General features: G+C 34.1%; 4 protein-coding genes and 1 long non-coding RNA gene across 7 annotated transcripts; 4 read left to right on the top strand and 1 right to left on the bottom strand.

Annotated features, from left to right (window-relative positions):
• Nucleotides 1-623: 623 nt before the first annotated feature.
• Nucleotides 624-3,960, top strand: LOC132786552 (protein Fer3). Of its 2 annotated transcripts, XM_060793102.1 has the most exons (4): nucleotides 624-1,219; nucleotides 2,763-2,926; nucleotides 2,996-3,156; nucleotides 3,213-3,960. In XM_060793102.1, the coding sequence occupies exons 2-4, from the start codon at nucleotides 2,847-2,849 to the stop codon at nucleotides 3,671-3,673; spliced, it is 702 nt and encodes a 233-aa protein (XP_060649085.1). In that variant the 5' UTR covers nucleotides 624-1,219; nucleotides 2,763-2,846; the 3' UTR covers nucleotides 3,674-3,960. The 2 variants fall into 2 exon arrangements, 1 of the variants encoding a protein (XP_060649085.1); XR_009632451.1 differs by lacking the exons at nucleotides 2,763-2,926; nucleotides 2,996-3,156; nucleotides 3,213-3,960 and adding an exon at nucleotides 1,703-2,703.
• Nucleotides 3,961-6,475: 2,515 nt separating this feature from the next.
• Nucleotides 6,476-8,222, top strand: LOC132786551 (uncharacterized). Its single transcript, XM_060793100.1, has 4 exons — nucleotides 6,476-6,701; nucleotides 6,762-7,252; nucleotides 7,317-7,671; nucleotides 7,738-8,222. The coding sequence occupies exons 1-4, from the start codon at nucleotides 6,509-6,511 to the stop codon at nucleotides 7,908-7,910; spliced, it is 1,212 nt and encodes a 403-aa protein (XP_060649083.1). The 5' UTR covers nucleotides 6,476-6,508; the 3' UTR covers nucleotides 7,911-8,222.
• A 1,574-nt stretch (nucleotides 8,223-9,796) lies between these two features.
• On the top strand, nucleotides 9,797-11,348 carry LOC132785458 (uncharacterized). Its single transcript, XM_060791567.1, has 4 exons — nucleotides 9,797-10,014; nucleotides 10,076-10,563; nucleotides 10,628-10,994; nucleotides 11,067-11,348. Exons 1-4 carry the CDS (start codon nucleotides 9,828-9,830, stop codon nucleotides 11,273-11,275), a joined length of 1,251 nt encoding a protein of 416 aa, XP_060647550.1. The 5' UTR covers nucleotides 9,797-9,827; the 3' UTR covers nucleotides 11,276-11,348.
• Nucleotides 11,349-12,752: 1,404 nt separating this feature from the next.
• On the bottom strand, nucleotides 12,753-18,228 carry LOC132786795 (uncharacterized). Its single transcript, XR_009632481.1, has 3 exons — nucleotides 18,141-18,228; nucleotides 13,251-13,470; nucleotides 12,753-13,195 (listed from the first exon to the last, which is right to left on the bottom strand). It is a non-coding gene; the product is annotated as an uncharacterized LOC132786795 (long non-coding RNA).
• Nucleotides 14,764-16,992, top strand: LOC132786794 (uncharacterized). Of its 2 annotated transcripts, none has more exons than XM_060793450.1 (4): nucleotides 14,764-15,088; nucleotides 15,383-15,677; nucleotides 15,746-16,266; nucleotides 16,338-16,992. In XM_060793450.1, the coding sequence occupies exons 2-4, from the start codon at nucleotides 15,383-15,385 to the stop codon at nucleotides 16,869-16,871; spliced, it is 1,350 nt and encodes a 449-aa protein (XP_060649433.1). In that variant the 5' UTR covers nucleotides 14,764-15,088; the 3' UTR covers nucleotides 16,872-16,992. The 2 variants fall into 2 exon arrangements, with proteins under 2 accessions (XP_060649433.1, XP_060649432.1); XM_060793449.1 differs by having other exon boundaries at nucleotides 15,370-15,677; nucleotides 16,338-16,991.
• Nucleotides 18,229-18,232: the final 4 nt, after the last annotated feature.

The raw sequence follows: 18,232 nt of genomic DNA, 5'->3' as shown, positions 1-18,232 counted from the left end.
GAGTATTATTGGTTAAAACTACAACAGCTCGAAATCTAAGAAGTTTGGGGAAACTGATGACTTCGCGGTCATTACGAGGGAAGATTGTTTGATCAACAATAGCTAGGTAGTTTTAAGTTTTCTTTTTCAAAGTGTTTTTACCGAGTTTTTTAATAATAATAATGGAAAAACCGCTGCTTGTTGTTTTACACACTAAACTAAACACTGGTGCCCAAATCTTTTTTTTTAATTGCAGTCATCGCACCAGAGTTGCACACAGATGCGTGCACTTTCATTCCTGTTAACGGGGTTGCTTGATTTAATTGTTATGGTCCCGAAGAAGCTGCAGGAGATCACTGGACTGCATTTTATTCATAGGATGTTGTTGAATAGTTTATTATTTTTTGATAACTTTTTACTTGCATTTAGGTATGATATGTATGTAGCTATGAAACGACATACTAAAACTACGGTAGGTATAAGACGAAACTCATAGCCTATTATTAATTTTATTAAATATTAACACAATTTATGAACCCCATACACTTTAAAAGAGAATTCAATATAATTATTGAGCTTACTAGTATTTTGTTGTCAAAATGAAAAATATTCTTGATATAAACTAAATATTTTAATTTTTTAGTTTTTTTGTACAAAATTGTATTGTTTTACACCTCTAATTAAATAAGCATGAATAGGAACGATAGGATGGAAGTTTCCGTTCAGCAGATGGCTAAATGTCTCTGGATACTAAATAAGCCGCACACGGCGACACAACTATTGAGAGCTTGTAGAGTTAATTTGAAGGGCACAGCTCGCCAACAATATAAATTAAAAAAGACAGTTAAAGATTATTTGGAAATTGGCGTACAAAACGGATCTATAATAAGGAGCAAGTATCACAGTTATGCTGCATCGCCAAGTTTCAGTTATTATGAAACAATGCCAAATCCTCCTAGATTTTAATAAGGACTAAATTGACGTTGCCCCATATTTTATAATTTCTCCACAATTGGTTTCGCGATTCATTTTATTTAGGCCGTCTGTCTAAGTACAATCAAATAACATACTAGCTGTGAAATAATAACTAATTTAAATAAAAATGTTTTGAGGAATAAAACCAAATAAATTTAGACCAAGAGAATCTGCTTCAATGATGCAAGTATTTACACCAAAGTCACATCACGCGAACAGCTAATTAAAGTTAAACAAGTAAGCAAACTCTGGCTGATTAAAGTAAGTAAGTACTTGTTTAAGTAAGCAAACTCTGTCAAGAAGAAGAATATTAAGGGCAATTGAAGAAAATGCGCAATTTAAAAAATTTTACGGTACTTATTTCATTTTATAAGTATAATTTAATTTTATAATCAATTTATTTGTTTATTATTAAACTCAACTTATTTCCGTTTTACATCATAATAAGTAACTCGCTATGAAACGATTACATTTCTATACAAAGTCAATAAATTGATCGTCTCAGTGATTTTCATTCATTTTCTCGTGCCTCTGTCTATTTGGTTTTATTTTTCGACTTTTTAAATTACAAAGCAATTTGAAAATAAATTTAAAGCGCCAAAATTGATCAATGATGCATCTCCATTAGCGTCTCTTTCTTACACGCAGCCGTTTATGGAATGATGCGTCGGAAGATTCTTCTTAACAGTAATTTCAATAATGCAGTTTAGAGTAAACAGCGTATTAGTCGTCCCTCTCTTACACGCAGCCGCTTAAGAGATGATGCGGCCGAACCAAAGAATATATATGTAGATATGTCAAGAATTGAATTACTGATTCCAGTGTAACAATATTTTTGGTTATTTTAATATACTGATCATTTTGTTATCACACTGAAATGAATGCAGTGTATGTCAAGCAGCCCAAATAGCACCCCAAGTCATGACAACAACCGCTCAGTGGCATACTGATTTCGAATTTCGAACATCGGACGCAGCGCGTAGCGGTGCTGCCAGATTCTGCCGAACAAATCTAAAATAAAGTTGCTAAAAGCTATGTGGAAATTGCTAAAACTAATTTAATCGAAAATAAGTGTGCGTTTAACCTAAGACCAACAGTATATTAAAATGAATACGTACTTTTAAAAACTAAAACTGATTTGCTACTGAAATGAGTTTATTAACTCAGCTGCGCGTTACTTTGAAACTTTAATTTTTTAAATGAGACGAAGAGGTTCTGGGGTTTCAGTCGCAGCGCTTTGCTGTTCTTGGGTTACACTAATGCTATTGAAACTAAACCATCTATCTGCAATTACGCAAAAAAACAAACTATATACTTCTTTTTTTTATAAATCCACAATAGCAATAACAATGAATATAACTATTTTAAGATTCTTAGTTACACAACTATGAGCAGCTCTATTGTCAGAGACGGCAATGTACAGCGAATGGCAAATTTCCGAATAAATATCTTATTAACAAAAGTTATGAATTAAGAAAATAAATGTATAAAAAAAAAATAAGTTTATCCCATGAAATATTTATGAAATGCGTATAATAATAATTGCTAAACTCTTTTAGTGCTTTTACCTTGTTAAATACCTGACCGCACCGAATGCTAGCGCCATCTGTGAGACAAATGCGAGATTAGCCAATACAACAACCAACAGAAAGCACTCACTTTCTTCACACAGTGAACGGGCTGTAGAGGGTTGTCATCTTGCAAAAGCAAATATTTTCGTAAATAATTTTAAGTGTTCAAAATATAATTATCAAGTATTATTAAATCTGTCACTTAAGATACTAGTTGTAACTGTTGATAACGTCTAGATTATTCCTACCTGATATACATACACAATGTGTATTACACATATTGCTATTTGATTGCAATGAACCCTGTTTGTCTATCAGCCAATGAGAGTGTCTCAATCTGTTGCCAATCCAAAATGGCCGCATACTCGACCTGTCACAGATGCGCTTACAAGCCGTAAGGGGTTGGTATAAATCCAATAAGTCCTACTGGACGTAGTCAGTACAATCTGAATTTATTCCAATTCGAACAGTCAAGCACAGCAGTCACTTCTAACGATGCAACATCCGAGCGACCAGCCCACCTATATGCCCGATGTACCATTTCAGCCGCTGTGGAGTCAAGAGGCCCCTCCACCGCCGCCGATAGTGCCGTATCAAGAACTTATAGCTGGATTCCCTTGTTCTGATTTGTGTAAGTTTTATCTGCAAATCAATTGTAAAAATTGCTAACCAGCTTAGTTGCAACAGCACTGTGGCAAAGATCTCAGGTGGCACCTTTAGTTAATCAACGTCCAAGTACTAATGGGCGCACAAATGGGTCTTCTTCGTCTTCCTCCAAGAAAACTCGTCGTCGAGTTGCATCCATGGCCCAAAGACGCGCCGCCAACATTCGAGAACGCCGTCGCATGTTCAATTTGAATGAAGCTTTCGATAAGCTGCGACGCAAAGTGCCCACATTCGCATATGAGAAACGACTCTCTCGTATCGAAACTCTTCGTCTGGCAATAACGTATATTGGCTTTATGGCAGAGCTGCTAAGTGGCACGCCTTCCAACTCCCACAAATCACGTTCGGATATCTACGGTGGAATGAACGGACATCATCATCCTTCGAATGTTGCTCCAGGGCCTCCAATGCATCCACATCATCTACATCCTTCGGCTTATCAGCGTGACTTTGCCTCGCCTTACAACCACAGCCTAACCTAGAGCTTCCCAAGACCTAGGAGTAATGACTCCAATATTCTCTGAAGTTTCTGTTATAATTTTTGATATTTAAGCTTAAAGTTAAAGATATGTATGTATATTGAAATGTGAGAATAGAACAATGTTACATAAGAATTCTGAATTACAAATATTGCACCTTATGGTTTTAAGAGATTGACTATGCGGTATCAATGAATTTAATTTTGAGTGTAGTCCTGTGTACTGCACTAAATTATCATTATCATCATTATATGCTAAAAATAAATAACACACATTTAAAACGTGCTAAAATCAAGAATAAAATTTCGAATTATTTTAGTTTAAATATTTTTTAGCATCCAAAAAGTTTTTTAGCATCGTGTAAGTAGATCCCCATCTGGTTAGACAATCTAGTTGTACCATTTAAAATTTTTTTAAATTAAACAATTCACGTTAACCATTAGATGTTTTTCTAATGTATTTTGTCATATTTCTACAATTGAGTATGTACATTAGTATGTCCAATGATTGCATCACGTCAAGAACCAGCCACAACGACAATCTTGAATATCACCTATTAATAAATAAGTTTATTTAAATTAGTCAACTGTTTGTAAATAATCGTTGTTGGTGCACTCTTCGTTGACCACTTCAATATTTTGTTCAAAAACAAAGGATAAAATATTAGTTGGTTTAAGTATATTTGCACCGTTATCATAAGTTATGGAATGAATATTATATTTATCAAGACCTTTGACCACTTCGGCGGTAAGATTTTCGGCTCCCCTTTCCACTAAATCAATCCCAAAATTTGTTATTTTATTTTCAACCAATATAAACGCGGTTTTAATTGAAAAAAGATGATTCAATGTTTTCAAGATTTAACAAATTTAAATCAAATTTGTGCTCATTTATTATGTACGTTTTTAAATTCGACAGTCTATTGTTTTAAAAAGAATTTTTGCATATATTGCATATGCTAAACCCTCGGCCGGTTTATATTCAAAATACTTACACACTGCACCTGGTGCTGTAGACGACTACGTGTGAGTATAGCAGCAAACTACTGTAATATTACAAGTAATATTAAATGAAGCAAACGAACGTGACAGTGAATTTCACGCATCTGTCGCTTTTGCTTTTTCAACTTGCGGTGCTGATCGTAAGCAGCTGAGACAAAAATCAAAAGTGGCAACAAGCCGAACGCGTTTGAATATCGCGACTGAGACTGCCGCCGACTTCCGAAATTCTTCGATCAAAAGTAATAGCAACGCAGAAAGCAAAAAAAAAAACGTCAACTGTTGATGATTTGAAATTTTCGAATCAGCTTGATTTTTGACAACACTCATGTTTGCACAGAAATCAATTTTGTTATATATTTTTGACAAGCCTACTCCCGCCAAGCATAATTTTTGAGCTAGAGTTGTTATTTTTGGTTATGGTTCCACGTTAATTTGGTTTCGATCAGATAAAAATTGTGGATGTTATTTAAGAAATGCCAAAATAACGCCTACTGGAAAAGGATCTTACATGCTTTGTCTGACACAGTCTGTACTCTACAGTATATTTTTAAAGTAGTTATATTTTTGTGGTACTCGTATATTTATAGAATATGATTTTATTGAAAATGGGTGTCGGGTACGGTGGAGGACACTGTAACATGTTTAATCTTAAAACGATGATTGAAGAACTAAATCTTGTTTTAAGAATTTTCTAATCTGGAAAGAAGAAGAATTTTCTTGTTTTAAGAAATTCTTGTTTGAAGTTTTTTTAGGGTCGAAAAGTTCTTATCTCAAGTTTTGCAATTTACTTTTCAATCTAGATCTGAGTACGTTTAAATTCGTATATTCTGGCTTTACATTCTAGAGTGTTTTTTTTCATAAAAATCATATAGTTGGTGTAAGAAAATATAATATCTATTAATGTTAGTAAGCATCTATATTTTTTAAAAATCTATATTTATTAATACATTGGTATTTCTTAGTCCGATTAAAGATATGACTGACTGGCGTTAACATAACAGTTGATAAGAATTCAAAGCATTTTTCATTATCAGTAAAAATTGCAAGTAATCTTACCATATCAAAAACAAGTAAGAAAGCTACATTCGAGTGTACTCGACTGTGAGATACCCGCTACCCATTTTGAATAAAATAAATATATTTTGCGGTATTTTCTCAAAATATACCAAGTATACTGCAAAAATACTAAAATAATATACCGAATGGTATAATTGGTATATCGACATAGTACGGTAATCCAAATATACCATAGACGGCACAATATACCAGATTGGCAGCCAAAGCAACTAAGACCTCTAGTAAGTAGGCGTTTTTTGCCCATACAAAAGTATTTCTTTAATAACTTCGACAATTTTTATCTGATCGCAACCAAATTTTCAGAAATCATAAATACTATAGTTATTATTGTATATACCAAAATTCGGAACTTTAAAATTAAGCTTGTTATTCGATTTTTTTAATTTGCGGGGGCGGAAGTGGGCGTGGCAAAAATTTGAAACAAACTTGATCTGCGTGCAAACATAACAAATGCTGTCGAAAAAAAAAATTATAGCTCTATCTCTTATAGTCTCTGAGATCCAGTGTTTCATACGGACAGACGGACAGACACACAGACGGACATGGCTATATCGTCTCGGCTGTTGACGCTGATCAAGAATATATATACTTTATAAGGTCGGAGATGCCTCCTTCTACCTGTTACATACATTTCCTGCCGGCACAAAGTTAAAATACCCTTCTACCCTATGGGTAGCGGGTATAACAAATAGTAGAATGTTAGATTGTCGTGTTTATCTAGCACGTATTAGGTCAGTAGTGAATTGAAAGGCCAACGAACATGTCCAAGCCAGCATTTGTATCGCAGGTGTCCAAGGATATCGGAGGACTGCCTACCTGGCTTAATCAGCACGAGTTGCAGAGTTTCATATTAGAAAGTAATCCAAAAGTTCAAGATATTATAAAGATCGTTAGCAGATCGGAAATATTCTCACAAAATGTACTGAGTGTGCAAATCCAAGTTAAATTAACTGGTGAGTAAGTCGATAACCAGAATTATAACTTCAGCTGATACCGCTCATTTCAATAAACAGACAACTCCACACAAGTTTTGAATTACTTGGTAAAATCAAACGAGCAGACAACTAGTATTTCTAGCACACCAAAGTTTCCAAGGCCGTACAACTTTAAATTAGAGCTGCACATGTACAATGAGGTCTTGCCAGCACTCAAGAACCTATATAAGAATGTCGGCAAGCAAATAACCTTCAGCCCTGATAATCATAGCAGTAAGGGATCAAATCACCTGTATTTGGCAAATCTGCAGACCAAAGGCTATCGGACTATCATTCAGCCTAAAGGTTTGAGAAAATCTGCAATGATGGCAATTCTTTCCAAACTGGCTGCTTATCATGCGGCTACTGCGTGTTATCTTCAATTGACTCCTACTCACTTAAAGGCCCAATTAAAACGGAATTTAGGGAACGAAACAGATGGAGAAATTATTCAACGTAAAACTTTGTTGCAGCGAAAGTTTAGCGAAAGTTTGCGCTCAAATGGTCTTCAGCACTATGAGGATAAAGTGGTCAGTATTGCCTACTAAGAATTAAAAAAATTAAATATGGACTGAGCTATCATTTACTTCGCAGAAATATTATTTAAAAAATTTACCAGGAAGTATTGACACACCCGATCTGAAAAGATCTTTCAATGTTATTTCCATTGGAGCTTGTTGGCCCAACAACATTCTTGGCAGTTTCGATGCCTTTGGCGAAGTTAAGGATGTAGTTTTCATTGATTTCGGTAATTCCAGCTATAGATCTGCTGCACATGATCTATTTGAGATACTTCTGACGGTACCTGTCGAGAAAACTGAGAACTTTGATGCTTTCCTGAGGTATTATCACGATGAGCTCCTCATCAATTTGAAGTTGCTCAAGTTCAAGGGAAATTTACCTACGCTTACAGACCTGCAGCTAGATCTATTGAATTATGGCTATGAGGGTAAGCTATTCATCTTAATTTTTAATTTTTTTTTAATCCACTTATCTTATTTACATGTTTATGTAGGTTTCCAGGTGGTAATGGAAATATTACCCATAGTGCTAGCTGATTTTGAATCTACTGACATTGAAGATCCGTTCAGGACGAAAAATTATTCGGAAGAAATTAAGAATTTACTTCCCTGGATGGAGAATCGCGCTTATTTTGAAGTTGAAACGGAGCCTATTATGTTGTATTAAAACTTATTTTGCTTAAGCAAAATCAAACTAATTCAACGAACATCAACCTGATAATCCTGTAACCACAACTTGTTTCTCTGCATAACAACATTATTAGGCGTGATTTACGTGTGAAATCTTGCAGCTGGCAGATCCACAACACATGCCGATGTAACAGCGAAGCAGTCGAAAAAAATGGACTTCGCTAACAATCCGTAAAATTAATAATAACAAACTAATGTTCCAATAAAATGAACAAGAATACTATGACGATTGTTGCAACAACCCTCAGATGCTTTTTCGAAACAAGTGTACCACCGAGGATGCAATTCTATTCTATCTTTTATTACTGTATACAAAAAAGGGAAGTTAATTTTATGAAATTTTCTTTAGTTCAGATTTATAAATACGTATATGAATATACACGTATATTTGCATTTAATTCGAGATATCTATAGATTTATACGTATTTTCCAGGGTACAACAAATTCGAATATATACAAACTTCATTCCCTAATAGTCCTGCCTAAATACCGAGGAATTTGCGTTCAACGCCCAGTTTCCGCAGATTAGCTTCCCCTTTTTTTCAGATCTCATAATTAATTTTGAACCCAAAACATAGCACTAAGGGCCCAATAGACAGAAATACCTGAGAGTAAGCTGAGACAACCCTCGTCATACTGTAACATGTTGCGACCCTTTTGCAATGTGGTTGCTGTTGCTTTTGTTTTGGTGCTTTGGTCTTTTGGTGCTGCAATATGTTTTGATGAATTCGTGACACTTCATGCCGTATTATATTGCACATCTATTTGCTACCCCATTCCATAGGGGTGGGCTTATCGCTTGACTTCTGCTTATGAAGTGCGTTCACGTGTCTGTGATTAGTCTTATATCCAAAGTCAAATAAGCATCAATTTGTACTTTGACTCGACCACCTGCTGAGTGTGAATTTCTGAGAAGTATTGACTAGAGATTTAACTCATCTATTGACTAGATGTTTAACTACATAATTGTAAATTGGATCACCTTGTTGCAGCACTATATTTTGACTAGCCACGTGTCGTTCATTAAATGCTTCCCATGGTAAATCATTTGCCAAGAAGAATCCCTAACCGACACATACTAACAATGAAGTAGGGCATCCCTTAAAAATGATCCCCCTCCTTCTAATTCATTGTGCCCATGTCAAATATCTATGACAAATTGATTACAGTTTGCTACAATTTTCGGCACATTTTGCGCAAAATTATCGAGATTTTCATTAGCCCTGTTATGCTGAAATTCAATATATTGTATATCGCTGACATGACATAAAGTTTGCCCAAATCGAACAGATGTTTCAAGATTAGAATTGTATACGATCTCTCAGCAAAATTATAAGAGAATACGTAATTAAGTTCATCACCAAAAAGCTTTTGAAAGCTATTATAAACTTCGCTAGTCAGTTTGCAGCGGTGTATGATAAGAAAAAAGCTTTAAATGCTTGCACGAAATACGAATACCTTGTGAGTGATCTCTTGTGGTAATGGGTTATATTGTATGTAATGGTTGTGTGATATGCAATTAAGATTAATAATATGATTGTGAATAAAGCACATCATAATATAGTATAGGATTTAAAAAAAATATAGACTGTATCATTAAGAATAAACTTTTTGATGTATTTAAACCTCATTAAGTTAATAATTGCTAATGTTTTAAAAGTGGTAGTGACTTTAGATCATTAATATTTTTTAATTCAAATTGTTAAACGAATATGTTCATGTAGATCATATTGTATTACAGGGTATCCAAGTGTGTATACCTACTAACTGCCTTCGATTTGAAATTATTGTGAAATGAAAACAAAGCTTTTGCAACTAAAGCACGAAGCATATAAACCAATCGCGTCGAAATATTACTTTCAGTTAACATCAAACTTTTGGTAGCAAACAAACAATGGAACACCAACGAAACATACCAGAGTCTCCGGAATGGTTAGACCAGCACTTGTTTGTAGAATTTCTAAAACAAGATATTCCGAATTTTAAGAGCATTGACCAATTTGTTATTGAAGAAACTTGCGCCAAAGGCGAAAACTTCACCACTTTGGTACTGCGCGTAAAGTTTGTTGTAAATATTGAAGGTAGTAATAATTATATTATAAAAGAAGAAAACAATAATACTAAAAATATTTTAATTTGAAGATGATAGCCAAGTATCTGCATCATACATTGTTAAGCTACTGCCAACAACTCTGAGTACCCGGGATATGATTGCCAGCTGGAAGGTTTTTGATAAGGAGAAGCTTTCATATAGCCAGTATGTGCCACATTTTGAGGAAATGTATGCAAAGGCCAATAAAAAAATTAGTTTTGGCGCCAAGTACTATGAACTGCATAGCCAAAAAGCAGAAGAATTAATCGTTTTGGAGGATTTGCGTAATCGAGGCTTTAAAAATACAAATCGTCAAATAGGCTTAGATTTGGATCATACCCAAATTGTGCTGGAAAAATTAGCCCAGTTCCATGCAGCTTCGGCAGTATATTATGAGCTAAAGGGACCATATCCGAACCTCTACGATCGAAATCTTTGCAGTGAAGAGGACAAATTTCAAGAGTTTCGCGATACCCAAGCCAACTCCCTCATTGCTGCTCTTCCTCTCTTTGAGGCAGAACACTTGACATCCGCATTGGTAACAAAAATCAACTCGTAAATGTGACAAATTTTTTTTAATTTTTGTAATAACTTTTTTTCAGAAATCTTACACATCAAGGGCACCTGATATGTATCAGGCGTTTGCTGCAAAATTCGACAATGAATTTCGATGCCTCAACCATGGAGACTTCTACTGCAATAATATTATGTTTCAATACGATGAAAGTGGTCGGATTTCCGAAACATACTTTATAGATCTGCAAATGAGTCGCTATTGCTCGCCAGCTCAAGATCTAATTTATTTTATACTTTCCTCTGTTTCGATTAATCTGAAACTCTCGAAATTTGATTATTTAATATCTTTTTACCACAGCAAACTAGTTGAAAATTTGAAACTTTTACAATACTCTAAGAACTTGCCAACATTAAGGGATTTACACATTGCGATCTTCAATCATGGAGATTGGGGTAAGTCACAATTAATATATTATATATATTTGGAAAATAGAATTGTTTCAAAAACTGCAAACTTTATTATAGCTTATCCAGTTATATCTCTATTGTTGCCACTTGTGCTGATCGATCCCAATGAGAAATCCAACATGGATACACTAATGGATCAAGAGAAAGAAGGAAATCAGTTCCGTAACACAATGTTCGGCAATCCTCGAGTTATACAACACTACAAGCTAATTTTGCCATGGGCGTTCAATCGTGGATTATTTGAATATGAAAAGAAGCAAAACTGAAGCTAGTTTATATTATTGTAGAGTACAAATTGTAGTAAAAACAGTATGAAATTTTAATATATATTAAAGTTACTTCATTTTTATTTTCTCTACAGACTACAAAAAACTACTTGTTTATTACCACTTTTGAAGATAAAACAATGAACCTTTGTATACATTGTTCCTCCAACTCTAAGGTATCCAGCCCGAAAATTTCGATTGCATCATCTCCGTTCTTTTTTTTTGTCTTAGCATGCCCCGGTTCTTGAAAGCTCAATATCAGGAAATTCCAAAAGAGCTGTAACTTCTGTCGGTAGCCATTATTATGGTTTAATGGTTTAATCGGTTTTCTTCAGATCTGTAGTAGAAAGCAGTGGGTCAGAGGAATCCAATGCTCTGTTAAACACGTCTGACATAGTATTTAGGCGGCTGCTTTTTCTTGCATGGGAAAGCTTTTCGCGTTTGTATAATTTATTGCGCGCTTCTAACGCATTTTCGCCGAGAGCTCGAATAGGAAGTACGGAGGTTTCCATAATTTGGTACTTTAAGTTTTGATGGGCATACCTTATACTTACAATATGTAGCAATTAAAATTACATAAAAATTGTTCAAGAAGGCATGCAACAAGAGTGATATTGAATTTTCTGTTTCATTGACCAGTTTAGAAGCAAATTTTCTCTTTAACCTTGGTCGTGCCTTAGTATACATACGTCAAGCGTTTACGAACATGCGTTTCGCATTGAGCATCAGCTAAAGAAACTCAATTTCTAACGGGGTTGCAAGCCATTGCGCAAGCTTTTCGTTTGCATTCGAGCATTCTGTTGCATTTTGACAAATCAATATGATAAACTGCTTAAGCTTATCTTTTACTAAGTTTTGCCGAACATCACTTAATTCAGTTTAATCGAAATTTTGCAAACTGCTTTACTGCTTTACAGCAACTTGTTGGCGGTTGTTGTCGCTCCAAACATCAAGCAACGTTGAATGACAAACCACAAATGACATCCAGTATTTAATAACAGTTTAGTTAATAACATTCAGCTTTAAAATTGCATCGACTGGCCTAGACTCACAAGTTACACCACAGAAACACAAATATTATACATTTGTTAGCAGGGACCAGGGACCTAAAACATACCAAAAACACATTGAACGATTGGACAATATTTAGTGCTAATAATTTTTTTTTACATACCTTAACCAATAAATTCCATGTTTAAGCTTTTTTGTTTTGTTACAATTTCAAGGTAACACTCACAGAAAAAATTACATGCGTTCGCGCCAATTTTTTTTTTTGTGAGTGGCCAATCATAATCTTTAAATTTAGACAAATTGCAAATTTGCAAGTTCCACAACCGTTTTTAGGATCCTGTTTCACCCTAAATTTTTGCACGGAAAAGTTAAAAAGCAAATATTTATATCTATGGCAACAATATCGAAAGTACATATTATTGCAATTTTATTGCAACATTTTTATTTTATTTTAAATTTAACATATAGTGTTGGGACTCCACAATATTAATTTATACTATTTCTCTTCTCGAGGAAATGCATAACATACATATGTTTCTTTTTTTAAATTATCGTTCTTGATGCTACTCTTAATTTTGTCGATATGAGTCCAGAATAATAGGTTATCTATTATTTCGAATGTGGAAGTGCTGATGTGACATCTACATACATACATTCCAGTATCCGGAGTATCGATTGTTTTGTGCTGGGAACTGCGGAACGAAATGAAGTCGCAAAAACTTTGCACGGACGTTTTTATATCCGCTGCCCATAGGGTAGAAGGGTGTTATAACTTTGTCCCGGCAGGAAATGTATGCAACAGGCATATTGAGGCATCTCCGTTCCTATAAAGTATATCAGCGTCAACAGCTGAAGCGATATAGCCTTATCCTTCTATCTGTCTGTCCATATAAACCTAGATCTCAGAAACTATAAGAGATAGAGCTACAATATTTTTGTCATCAAGTTTGTTTCAAATTTTTACCACGCCCACTTACGCCCCCAGGAATTGACAAAGTTCGAATTATAAGCGTAATTTTAAAGCATCGATCAAAAGTGGGTTCATATCTGATGCTGTAACAATCCATGTTGGCACAATCATTCGCAATTTAAGAAAATCCTTAAATGGTGACAAACATGCACCCGTCATGTTAAGAGTTCGCATCGAGGTGGTACAGGTCAGAGGAATATTGGAGGAAGTTACCCTGCAGATTACAATATATATGTTCTTCTTTAATTTAGATAATACTGCCCCTTGACTCCGATAATATGCATGCATTACTTGAAACATCAAACTTCTTTATTATTGAGAATGAAGCCTATTTATTCATTCTATCAAAATTCAAGGCATTCTACAAGGCGAAAGGGCTGGGTATAAGCTTGGCTCCTTACAATAGGTTCAAAATTGTAGCACAAGCTGGAAAATACAGTGATCATGTGTGATCTGAGCCAGGATGGCTATAAGAGTTTGTTTTGCGAAAAATGGCTCAACTGCAGCGCCAGTCCAGTATTTTACAGTCTACAGATCTTATACTGACCGTCTAATGCAGGGTATGCTTGGACTGGAATCAGAAAAATCAATGGTTATGTTTAAAAAAATACTAGAGCCACTGCAGAGACTATTTCTGAAAAACTCCAAGGACTATGTATGAAATTGATAATCAATATAAATTAAACAAAATAAGTCATATAATATTGTATATATTTTCCCCAGGTTAAAGTTTTCGACGGACTCAAAAGTACTCTTGCAATACTGAATAAGTACGAACCTTAAGAATTTTATATTCTAATCTATGGCGATAAATAATAATAATTGGATAAATAATCTGCATTTAAAATTTAAAGCCAATGGAGATCTAGATAATTTGCGCTTTCAGATACCCAAATACGGTCACCCATCTCCTGATCTTTTGCATTTTTTCATTACGTGTGTGGACATCGATTATAAACTAGAAAATTACGATTATTTCTTAAGTTATTATCATTATCAACACATACAACATCTGCGTTTTTGAGACTACGAACAACCAATTCCTACCATTAGGGAACTTCATATCAAATTATTCAAATATGGAATTTGGGCAGTTATATGGCTCTACCTGTAGTGCTATTAGATTAGATTAACAGAAGAAAAGTGCAGAGGGTGCTCAACAAAAAAATCTCTAATAAACGTTATAAAACACAGATTGAAAATATTTTGACTTGGCTGGACAACCGCGGACTTTTAAATTAAATATTAAAATATTTAGGTCAAAAATAAACAATTGATTTATAATTAAAGAGTTAATTGGAGTGACCAAAAAAAATAAGAATTTCTTTCACTTTGTAGAATTTAAATAGCATGTAAAGAAAAAAAACGTTTCTATTATTTCATATAAAAAATCCCTTAGTCATAAAGATAAGAGCGACCTATACCAACATTTGTAGAAGTAATACAAATGTAGTGAGCAAAGCGTTTACCAAAAATGTGGTTTGAAAGTTCAATGCTTTATATTTTTACTTAAATCAGATGACAGGGAAAGCATTTCTATCAATTTATTTCGACTTTATTCATTTTGTAAAATTCATATTTTGTTTTTGTTGAAAATGGAAAAATAAACTGTGTGTGAATGTGAACACTTATACGAATTTCGGTTATTAAAACAACGGATTAGTATGGTAAAAGCTTGGTCAAATTAAATCGAAAGAAAATGAGTCCGATTTCTAAGAAAAGAACGAGAATGAAGTCAATTAATAGTTTTCCATTATGATGGTCAAAGCTCGAAACTTTTTCTTCAAATTCTAAGCTCACATGAAAGCTAAAAAAAAAAGACACTCGATTTCGTAAGTATTTACACAAAACTGTTATTGAAATTGCACTTTGTACATTGGCTAGGAGCTTTTACAACAAAAAAGTAATATTAAAATACGCACATATCTAAAATATTGACAACTTAATTTTTGTGTCCGTCTTATCACCATATCTTTCGATGTGTTCAATAGCAATTTCATCGAAGGATGAAAATTGCAATGCTTTCAGTGGAAACTGATCCGTCACTATAAATAGAGGCGTTTAAATGAACTTATAATTAAATTTAATTGTCTTTTCAACTAAACAACTTTAGAAAACGTTTTTAGATGTCGGCCATGGGTCAAAAGTGTTCGAAGCCTCAGCATTTAACTGAGCTTCGAAATAGTTCCGATTTGTGCACCAGAAAGGATGGAAAGAACAAGATCCAAAATCAGTATCAGAAAAATTCTGATAGTCAGTTGGTACCCGACTGGATACACAAGTCCCAATTTATTGAGATTCTAAAAGAAAATGTTCCCGAGTTTGCCAGAATTGAGAACTTTTTGGTGAAACCAGCATTAAGTGCAGGCGAGAACTATTCGTCCTTAATGTTGCGAGTAATCATTGATATAAAGTTAACAGGTGAGATATATAAGGAAATTTGTAACTTAACCTTTTAAACCTAACATCAAATCAATTGTTATGTTTAGATAAAACCATAAAGCCTATGTCATTCATGATGAAAGTGCCTCATGAATCGGCCAAAATGCAACAAATGTTAAAAACCGTCAACTTTTTTACTGTGGAGAATGCAACATATACTGAACTAATATCGAAGTTCGAGGACATTTATAAGGCCAAAGGTGTAAGCATCACGTTCGCTCCACGAACTTACAAGTTCAAAGAGAGCCTTAAATATGAGCCCAAATTGGCGAATTCGGTGCTAATGTATGATCTAAGCCAGGATGGCTACAGAAACCTCAATCGAATGGATTGCCTTAATATGGAGGAGAGCAAGTTTGTACTTCGCAAGCTTGCACAATACCATGCAGCCGGAGCACATTGTCGTGTCATTCATGGGCCCTATTCAGACGTTTTTACTCAGCCCATGTTTGGTTCCAGCAAGGAGAGAGCCCTCACCATACTGAACGGCATAATGGGACCTTTTAAGAAAATGTTTCTAGGTCATCTTAAAAACTTTAAGGATGGCGACAAATACTATGACAAATTTGTAATTATGACTATAGTTTTAATTGCACTTTAAACGAACAACTTCGAAATTAATTCAAAATGTCTTTTTAGGAACATCTTTTCTCCAAAATGAGTCAGAAATTCCTTAAACTAAGTACCTATGATCCCAATGAGTTCAATGTGATTAATCATGGTGATTGTTGGATTAATAATCTGCTCTTCAAATTTGGGCCGAATAAGGAATTAGTCGATGTAATTTTTGTTGACTTTCAATTGCCAAAATATGGACACCCCTCAACGGATTTACTCAACTTTATCATGACTTCTGTGCACATTGATCTCAAATTAAAGGAATTCGACTTTTTCATCAAATACTATCACGATCATCTGATTGAGCACCTGCTCCTGTTGGGCTATTCGGAGCGAATGCCTACCTTAAAGGAACTTCATTCGCAGCTGTATAAATATGGCATCTGGGCAATTACAGCTTCTGTTATGGTGCTGCCAATTGTTCTACTGGATCCCAACGAAGAAGCACTTGAAGGTGCCCAGTTCAAGAACATGTTGTACACCAATAGCCGTTATAAGACTCATATTGAGAAAATATTACCATGGCTAGACAACCGGGGTCTGTTAGAAGAATAAAAGTATAATGATCATACTCGACGCAGCAATTTCATAAATGTAAAGATTAGAGCACTTCTGGAAGGACAATATACATAGCAATATCAATACATATAAAAAAGCTTATTAATAAAATTTGTTGTATTTCAGAACAAAAATTTAAACTGTTTTAATCTGTCAATTTTCCTAAGAGTCTACTAAGAATATAAAAGCTGCAATTCTTTAAGTACTTTCTTATGATTAGATTTAACAACACAAATGACTTGAGTGTGTATTATTTTTACCGATAAAGATATAGGTGCGTTTATATGAGTCGGAAATTAAATCGTTTTGCCAACTTCAACTCCTATTGGAACAAATAATTCAAATGATTGATTAATAATACAATTATTTGAATCATATGTTCGATCAGCGACATTTACTGCTGCACAGAAAGAAAAGAGGTTCTAAAATCAAGTTTCTGGTCTTACATTTGATGTAAGACACAAGTTCTTGTTTATAAGAGAAAAAATTTAATAGTTTTACGACCAAAAATCTTTTTATAATCAAATAAAAAAAAAAACATTATGTTTTATTGTTTTTTTGTGTACTATTTATTTCTTAATTTTTTATTTAGCGCATTCAGTTGTATGTTAATCTCTCTGCTTACGAAATACATACATATGTACATCATGGACTGCAATGAAGAGAAGTTGGCGACAGCTGGACTAACTGATCTTATTTTAAGAATTTAAAACACAAATTTTAAGCTGAATATTCTTGATTTTAGAAACTGGTATTTTTCAGAGTATTAGAATTTAGTTCGCTTCATTCCAATCTACAAATGTTAAACTAGTTCTTATAATAAAATTATTGCATGCTATTATCGCTTGTGGCTGTGATTGTCACCCACTTGGGAAGTATTCACAAAGTTAAAGTCATTATGAGTAAACGAGTACGATTGATAAACATTAATTTCAAATTGTGTGTTCCTAATCAATTTGTTGTAGACCTAAAGCAAACATTAAAATGCCCTGTACAATTTTTAATATTTTCATGTTCACATTAACTACCAATAACCATTTACAAAGAAAATTAATATGCTGCAAGGAAGAAATGTATAAGTCAACTAGGCCGTTGTCATTACAAAGTTGAAGATTTCATTTTGTTGTAATAATTTTGACTAATCTAATCTGTCAAGCCACCTTTTTGAATTTACCGTATACAGGGTATTTAACTGCGTCACATTTTCTATTTCACAGTATTTGTATAAAATTAAGTGATACTAAGTATAGTATATATATAGCTTACCCTCAAGCAACCAGCAATTGGAGAATTTATGAATGATTTTAAAGCCCCCCCCCACGCAGATGTACTAGTTCTGTAGAGAGCTTTTAATTGCA

The sequence above is a fragment of the Drosophila nasuta genome, chromosome 2R (genome assembly GCF_023558535.2).
Source record: "Drosophila nasuta strain 15112-1781.00 chromosome 2R, ASM2355853v1, whole genome shotgun sequence".
In the NCBI taxonomy this organism is placed as follows: Eukaryota; Metazoa; Arthropoda; class Insecta; order Diptera; family Drosophilidae; genus Drosophila; species Drosophila nasuta.
This window is presented reverse-complemented; position numbering and strand designations above follow the sequence as displayed.

Coding starts and splice junctions, on each gene's coding strand:
- LOC132786552 (XM_060793102.1), top strand. CDS start 2,847: ATGAGAGTGTCTCAATCTGTTGCCAATCCAAAATGGCCGCATACTCGA. Junction 2,927..2,995: donor GCGCTTACAAGCCGTAAGGG/GTTGGTATAAAT, acceptor CAATTCGAACAG/TCAAGCACAGCAGTCACTTC. Junction 3,157..3,212: donor ATTCCCTTGTTCTGATTTGT/GTAAGTTTTATC, acceptor TAGTTGCAACAG/CACTGTGGCAAAGATCTCAG.
- LOC132786551 (XM_060793100.1), top strand. CDS start 6,509: ATGTCCAAGCCAGCATTTGTATCGCAGGTGTCCAAGGATATCGGAGGA. Junction 7,253..7,316: donor AGCACTATGAGGATAAAGTG/GTCAGTATTGCC, acceptor TTTACTTCGCAG/AAATATTATTTAAAAAATTT. Junction 7,672..7,737: donor ATTGAATTATGGCTATGAGG/GTAAGCTATTCA, acceptor ATGTTTATGTAG/GTTTCCAGGTGGTAATGGAA.
- LOC132785458 (XM_060791567.1), top strand. CDS start 9,828: ATGGAACACCAACGAAACATACCAGAGTCTCCGGAATGGTTAGACCAG. Junction 10,564..10,627: donor AACACTTGACATCCGCATTG/GTAACAAAAATC, acceptor ACTTTTTTTCAG/AAATCTTACACATCAAGGGC. Junction 10,995..11,066: donor CTTCAATCATGGAGATTGGG/GTAAGTCACAAT, acceptor ACTTTATTATAG/CTTATCCAGTTATATCTCTA.
- LOC132786794 (XM_060793450.1), top strand. CDS start 15,383: ATGTCGGCCATGGGTCAAAAGTGTTCGAAGCCTCAGCATTTAACTGAG. Junction 15,678..15,745: donor CATTGATATAAAGTTAACAG/GTGAGATATATA, acceptor TGTTATGTTTAG/ATAAAACCATAAAGCCTATG. Junction 16,267..16,337: donor ACAAATACTATGACAAATTT/GTAATTATGACT, acceptor ATGTCTTTTTAG/GAACATCTTTTCTCCAAAAT.